The sequence below is a fragment of the Clinocottus analis genome, unplaced genomic scaffold (assembly GCF_023055335.1).
Source record: "Clinocottus analis isolate CAN_PGR_092001 unplaced genomic scaffold, fCliAna1.0.p SCAF_4, whole genome shotgun sequence".
Lineage (NCBI taxonomy): Eukaryota > Metazoa > Chordata > Actinopteri > Perciformes > Cottidae > Clinocottus > Clinocottus analis.
In genome coordinates, this window is record NW_027176153.1 from 21,986,792 (window position 1) to 21,994,564 (window position 7,773).

At 40.8% G+C, this 7,773-nt stretch overlaps 1 protein-coding gene across 2 annotated transcripts; it reads left to right on the forward strand.

Moving 5' to 3' along the window:
- The first annotated feature begins 516 nt into the window (after window positions 1–516).
- On the forward strand, window positions 517–4,020 carry ttpal (tocopherol (alpha) transfer protein-like). Of its 2 annotated transcripts, none has more exons than XM_068597702.1 (6): window positions 517–588; window positions 1,529–1,755; window positions 1,991–2,234; window positions 2,449–2,642; window positions 2,836–2,946; window positions 3,704–4,020. In XM_068597702.1, the coding sequence occupies exons 1-6, from the start codon at window positions 540–542 to the stop codon at window positions 3,980–3,982; spliced, it is 1,104 nt and encodes a 367-aa protein (XP_068453803.1). In that variant the 5' UTR covers window positions 517–539; the 3' UTR covers window positions 3,983–4,020. The 2 variants fall into 2 exon arrangements, with proteins under 2 accessions (XP_068453803.1, XP_068453802.1); XM_068597701.1 differs by lacking the exon at window positions 517–588 and adding an exon at window positions 589–717.
- The last annotated feature ends 3,753 nt before the right edge of the window (window positions 4,021–7,773 follow it).

A 7,773-nucleotide genomic window follows, 5' to 3' on the forward strand; every position in this document is an offset into this window, starting at 1 on the left:
ATCCAAGTAAAGTACTTTTGTTCTTTGAAATAGAAAACCTGATAGGCAGAAGGACAGCATACTTAACATTTAGGGATGCAGATCAAGCAATATGAAGGCAAACTCTGCCATCTACTGTATTAAACTGTACATGCAATCGAATCTGCCCACACACAAAAATAATAATTCAGGCAACTCTATAGTAAAGTTAACATAAGCTAAAACTAACTAGAATATTTGTATTTTATTGATAAATATACGTATGAATACATAGAATGTAGTTTTGTTTTAGCCAGTACAATATTTCAACGTCAGTAAGACATTTTTTCAAATAAAGTTTTTGAACAACAAACGTTTGATGTGAAAAAAAAATAAAAAATAAAAAAGACGAGACACTCACGAAACACCCACAAACATTTTTATACACGATCCATTTTGTTCAAGTTTGAGTGGCGAGGTTACGAGGGGCACTTGAACGCAGCATTGCCATCAAAGCAACAGACGCAAAGCTCAACCTCTCAGAAGCGACGACACCGCGTCACGTGCTATCAGATGAACCAATGAGAGACCGCCATCTCTTTACCCGGAAAAGGATTTTTTTCCTAACAGGTTAGTTGTGATTTTTGACAGTTTTCTGGTCGCTGCGGCTTCTGAATGAGATTTACATCTCTTGCCAATACATGCTCATAAAAGGCGTTGATGTGTGTCCCGAGCGATTCAAGTTAAACGCATATTTGGGTTGGTATTCAGCTATTACTCTGACTTTAGTTCTCTCGCTTCGGTTCTGCTTATGGTCAGATTATATTAGCTTCTCAGTTTTAGGAACTGACACATGCATGCAGTTATCATGGTTGTGGAGTTTAAGGGTTTTATCCCACTTGTTTCAATCATCAGTGAACGTTTTATTCCCACTTTATGGTGTTTAGTTTATGCTAACATATATTGATGGACGTAAACAATGTGTGTGCGGTGGTGGAGGAAGTATTCAGACCCCATCTAGGCAATAAATCGCTCCTGTGTTCTCCCTGCATATCTCGGGCATATTTCGTCTGCAGTGGGCAGACAGCAGCTGGTTCATTGACTGCATTATTTAGGATCAGTGCCACTCCGCCATTGCAACTCAAATTGTGTACATTTTTGCCATAGTCGTGTACAACACGCAGTGTTTCAGTTGCAAAACAAACAACACTGGCTGCCTGTGCATGTTAGTGTCGGTGAGTCCCTCAGCTGCAGATATTAAGTATGTTTATACCTGAAGACTGTTTACAACGTTACTTAAATTAATCCAAGGTCTGTTTAAGATGGAGTTTTCAATTTATAATATTTGATAATGAAAATAATGATAATTAATCATATTTAAATGATTATACTTTGTGATTAACATCTTAATCTGAAATGTAACCAGTCTCTCTGTCAGGTAATTTAAATATAATGTTACTTATTTACCTTCCACCACTGTGTGTGACATCTTCCAAAAGCTAAAGTGTTAGTGTCTGTTAGTGTTTTCAATAGTCTTTCTCATCCCGCTTGTGTGTTTCTGGCCAAACAGCTTCACCCAGTGAGTCCATGGCTGATCAGCATGAGTCCATCGATCTCAGGTCTCCTCCAGATGACCCGTCAGCAGCTGCAGGACACAGCTGGTTCCCTGGACCCCCTCCACCCATGTATTCCTGCACCTTGACCCCTGAGCTGGTGCACAAAGCCCGAGAGGAGCTCCAGGAGAAGCCAGAGTGGCGTCTGCGGGATGTCCAAGCACTGAGAGACATGATACTTAAGGTATTCCAAATGAACTTAAACGGCTCAGGTATATGTGCTACATGATAACTGTGAAAAGATCAAAACACTCGTATTCCGAAACTTTTTTAACAAGCCATGAAAATTAGCATGATTTATGGTCTTTTCTTGTTTTAAGAAGAAGTAAAAAAAAGATTATCACCGGCCTCACTTTATATTGACATGTAATTCTATGTATTTTATAGCTGAACTCGTATTCCTCCCCCTCACTCCGCAGGAACAGCCCAATCTCAGGACCCGCCTTGACGACACCTTTCTCCTGCGCTTCCTGCGGGCCAGGAAGTTTGACTATGACCGAGCTCTGCAGCTGCTGCTCAACTACCACGCAGGCCGTCGGGCTTGGCCAGAAGTCTTCCAGGACCTGAAGCCGTCCACAGTGAAGCACGTCCTGGACCTGGGCTTCCTCACAGTCCTGCCACAGCCGGACCCCAACGGGAGATACATCCTCTTCCTCCGACCAGGTTAGCATTGGCGTCGTCTGCTTTAATTCAGCAGTTTTATAATGAACAAACGTTTTTATATTGGCTGTTTTTCATTAAGATCCAGTAGACTTAAAACTAAGTGTATTTTTCCAAACTCTAAATACATACTGTTTGACTAATTCTTCCAAGGACGGCTTGACCCATGATGTATAATTACTAAATGTAATCTCTTTTTTTTTTTTTTTTTTTACAGGAAAATGGAAACCAAATGATTATCCGTTTGTGGACAATGTGAGGGCCATTTATCTGACTCTGGAGAAGCTGATCCAGCCGGAAGAGACGCAGGTCAACGGTATTGTCATCTTAGCCGACTACAGCGGAGTGGGCATGTCCCAAGCTTCCAATCCAGGCCCGTTCCTCGCCAAAAAAGTCGTGAGCATCCTCCAGGTAAAAACAAGCAACACACTTTTTTAAGCAAATAACTATTTTCTGGAATCGATATATGAATGACGCATTTACTGCAAATGTTTTTTGTGACTGCACATAATGGAATATTTACACGAGACACAAAACACATTTGAAATGTTTGACAAGGACTTGTTGTGACTGTTCTGAGTGCAGCTTCTCTTCTAATCCACAGGACGGGTTTCCAATCAGAATCAAGGCTGTTAACATCATAAACGAGCCAATGATTTTCAAAGGCATCTTTGCTATTATTAAGCCTTTTCTGAAGGAGAAGATGGCAGAGAGGGTAACTATTGTCCTTGAATTTTCTCTGTCTCTTTTGTTTTAAACCAAGGATTATTTTTCAATCGTGTGCCTCCCTTTTGTCTGTAGCCTCTGCTCCAGAATAATGGTCTATTTTCATCTGTGAAAATGAAGGTCGAGCATTTTCTTTTCAGGGGGAAGAACTCAACCCAACTACACAATCCTGTATTTTTTATATCTCTTGTATGGGCTTTATTTGGGTTAATTTAAACTGTTAGTAACTGTTTATTTATTTGGGGATAATGGAAATAAGCTATGAGCACAATGCTGACATGGCCTTTTCATTCAACGATGGGGCAAACGTTTTAGCAGACCGTTTATGAACACAACCGGCAGAGACAGAGCAACATTATCATTCATTTTAATTGGAAATAGGAAATATCTGTCCCCTTCGCTACTAAATGCTCCACTCTATTCACCAGCTAGCTGCTTACTCTGTCAGGCTGCCTTTTTGTGCCGAGCACGTTGTACATTTTGAGCTTTCCTACTGAAAACAGCTGCCTGCTGTGGCAGCCTTGAGAGTGAACTGAAAACGTAACGTTTTGGACTCTCAAAACGAAGCAATGAGCTGAAAGAATCTTTGTGAATTGAACTGCAGAGTTGGGTCATAATTCTTTGTGGGTGCATTACTATGAGTGACACCTTTTATAGCATGTCATGAAGTCGATGAATCATAGCCACTTCAAATAATGAGGCAGATGACTGCATCGGTATATCTGAATTTGTGCCGTCTCTTCCAGTACATGCTCCACGGCTCGGACCTGCGCTCTCTGTACCGCAACATCCCGCGGTCGGTTCTGCCAGAGGAGTATGGCGGCACCGCGGGCCGGCTGGACTCGTGCGCGTGGCTGAGAGTGCTGCTGGACTGCGAGGAGGAATTCATAGTGGAGTTCTGCCAGCCTGATCCACTAGAGGGCGTGGTGCTCCCAGACGCCATGCTTTTTGACGGCGCGCAGGCCAGCGGGCAGGACGACGACACCTTCAGGGGGCTGCGCTCGCAACTTTACTACTGTTACTGATGCAGGCTGTATACATGCATAAACTCCCATCACTGAGAGGACATTTTCTGTTTCATTTGAAACGAGTGTGTAGACTTTTACAGGGCAAGTTGCCAATAGTATACATGATTTATTTTACTAAGTAGCACTTCTATGGGTGTATAGTCTATTGTAGTTTACATGTAGCCCAGAATTTATTCATGGTTCCAAGGCAGCTGCAGGCTCAAGCAAAGGGGCTTTTGACATGAGCTGATACACGTTTAGTCCTTATTTGTGGCACTCTGTGAAGTTATTTCCTGCACTTAAAGGATAGGGTCACATTTTTAAATACATCCATCGCCCATATGGACATCGAAGCAGGTTTTGCCCGATGAAATCTGTCCTCTTGTCCATACTGGCTGTTAAAGGATCTTTTCTGAATATGCTAAGTTACGTTAAGGGGGACAACGTTCACAGTCCTTGTTTTGTTTTTTAGATGAAGCTGAAATGAGGCTCCAGTAGTACCAGCTGCACAAATCAAATGGGTACCTTCAAAAGTTAAACAGTTTTAAAATTCTCACTTTTTCTCATACCCACTTGATTTGGCTAACTGAGGCTGCTGGAGCCTCATATCAGCTTCAGCCGAACTGTAAAATAGTTGTTTTCTCCCCCCAGCATGCGAGGGAGGGGTCTCCTATCAGTATGAACCGGCAGTATGATTACAGCAAGCAAAACCTGTGCTTATACACACAAGAGTACTGTTTTAAGAGGGACATGGAAAATGTGAACCTTGCTTTAATCCTTTAATATTTGTTCACTGGGGAAGAACTCCTCAAACTAGCAGTTTATTTGGTATCTGCATATGGCCATTAATGCTCTGTTTGAACAGTTACATCACCCCACAACCAAACACAGGAATATGTTTTTGAGTATGTAACCATCGAATACATTGCCTTAAACTCTATTTCTCTATGTATCAAAAGATATGTCAGAGTTGTGTGTACCAAAGCAATATTCATGTGCATTCTCATCAGGGCTCGTTAGAAAAGAATGGATATACATACAGATGGCTGCTTTGACTTTGAGAAGGAATAATACATCAGATCTAAATGATTTTGCTCAATATTTCACACTTGCACAGTGTTGTAGGGTCTTTGTTTAGTTGATGGTTCAGTTTTCTCTAACTTGAATCTTCTGAGAGGATTATTTTTTTTAAATCAGATATTTTGCCTTATGTTATTTTTTTACATTTTTTTTTTTTGACTTGTTTGCTTGTGTTTTATCACTCAGTCTTACCACATGGCCATCACTGATCACAGGAGTCCCGTGAGAAGTTGAATGTTTAGTCCTGATTTAATGGACATCTGCTTTGCCAAAATTCCCTTCAGGCCATGTACACAAATGTGCAATATTGTTAGATATGTTTTCTTTCCAGTAGCCAGATGCTCATTTCAATAGTTTTCGTTGAGGAATGTCTGTGACTAAAAGCAATTGTGTGTTGCAGGATATTTATTGTTAGTAGTGAAGACAGTAAAGAAAAACTGAAATGGAGAAAATGCTATTTCTGTCTCGTTTGTGCTGTGGATGCTTTTGCTTGTTGGCAGAAGATGGTGGTGTGCTGCATGCTCTGGGGAAGTTGGGGCTATTTTCACAACACAATTGCAACACATTTCAACTGACTTAAACAGCGTTACTCTGTTCATGGTTTGACAAAGAGATTGTAAGTGATTGGAGGAATAAGTATTCCAATTTTTGTTGTGTAGTAGCAATTTTAAAATACTCAATTACAAGTAAAATGTTTAAGGCCACGTATGTTTGAACATAGGAGGAATTTGGCTTGTACATCAATACACATAACTTCTAAATAATTTTGCCTGGTGTCACCAAATTTCTTGCATGTGTGCACATTGCATCCTGCAACATACACCGTTTGTATCGACTTGGGAGTCCAAACTCCAGGGACGGCAGGACGCTGTACGGTCTTTCTGAAATTGGGATGGCAGCTTACTAGATGATGTCACCAACTCAGTTGTCGTGGCTGTAAATGAGTAAATCAAAAAGTCCTGCTGAGGTCAGGCTGTTCTCAGTGAGGTACTATGAGCACTGACCGCCTGGTGCTGATGAGGCTTACAGATTCCACTAGCAACACCGTGAATCTCCGAAATCTAAATGTTTTTAAAGTGGTAGAATCTTGCCAAACCGACCACAGATTTGATGCTTAAACAACTAACTTCGTGCCGAAAAAAAATCTTAAAATTACATTTCGTAACTCATCAGCAGTAGTATTTAGAACATTTTGACTTACAGTTGTGCGCTTTCTCCGCTGCCATTGTTTCCTCGTGCTGGTGCAAAAACCATTCCGAGATATTTGGGTGTCCAAAGTATGGACAAGTTACCTTTGATGCGTCCCAGGTAAGATGGACGGATCAAGTCACATCTGAGCATTTGGACCGTGCTTGGCTCAATGCAGACTTTAGAATAGGAACAGTACTTGGTCTGTGACTTATGACATTTCAAAAGTACAGACAAGTCTTGAGAATTGGCCCGTGTCTGGAAAATCTAGCTCGCTTCCAAATATTCCTCTTCCCGCCTCGAACACCTAACTTTAACCAGTATTACAGACTACGTAGATAGTGGAAAGCATTACAACCTAACCCTATACCGTTGTTCTCGTCGATGTTACCGAGCTAACATTAGCTACACATTCAAGTTACGTTAGCTACCTATGTTTCATTCGCCGACTGTACGAAGAAACATGGCGCTAATGTTACATTTTCAAACAGCATTTTCAACAAGATTAGAGATAATATTAATGACTAACTTACTTGTCTGTGTTAACTTTCCCTCGACTCAGCACTTTGTTGTCACAGTCAAAAGGAACAAATGTCCTTTCTCTTCTTTGAATTACCGCTACCTACTAGGTGGAGTAGTTTTTATTTGGATGATGACATTGACGCCGCACTGTGCAACTTGATTGGACAATAATTTAACTTGTGTGGTGTTAGTCACTCCTGTGAAATATTTGTACTATTTTAGCACAAACATTGATTCAACACTTCATGTGTTGAATTAGTACCAACACAAGAAGTGTGTATGATTTTAACACATCCTTTCCGAGTGTGAACATTCTGCCACATTTTCCCAAAGCCAATGACATAGTTGCTATCAACATTTTAAAACTGCTCTCCTCTCTCCTGCTTCAGTTGTCATTGCAGTATGAACCGATGCGACCCTCTTCCACCACATTAACCCCCAGTCTTCATCATATCCAGTGGCCAGTCTGCAGTTCACGCAGGAAAACTACATCTAACTCAGGGATGCGTTAGCCGACGTCGCAGACAGACATTCTTGGTTGCGCTTGCAAAGGGGGCACTTTAATTATTATCATTACTGTTATTGTTTTTGTTGTTATAATTATTATTTATCTGTGACTTACTGTCAAAATATAATGGCTTTGGCATGTGAGCCTGCTGGTTCGATCATTTCCTTCTGGAACATTCACACAGAACTCATTCATTTCTGCATCTTTTATGAAATTTCGACTTTTTTGTTGTTTTTACTCCACAGCCTACACTGTTGGATATTGTTAGTCTGCTGTTTCCATGACATTGATTTCGCAAATACATTTTTTTTTATACTGCACACTCATGTAATATGAGATCATAACAACACAAAAAGAAAAAAGACTGGTCAATTAAAGGGGCCCGCCACTAATTTGACACATGAAGTTTGGTTTCCAAAGTCTGCAGAATAAACGAGCAGTGGCAGTCAACTAGTGGCCCTGTTTATGCTCGAATCACAGATTGAAGCATGTATTTCTTTTCAAAATATAG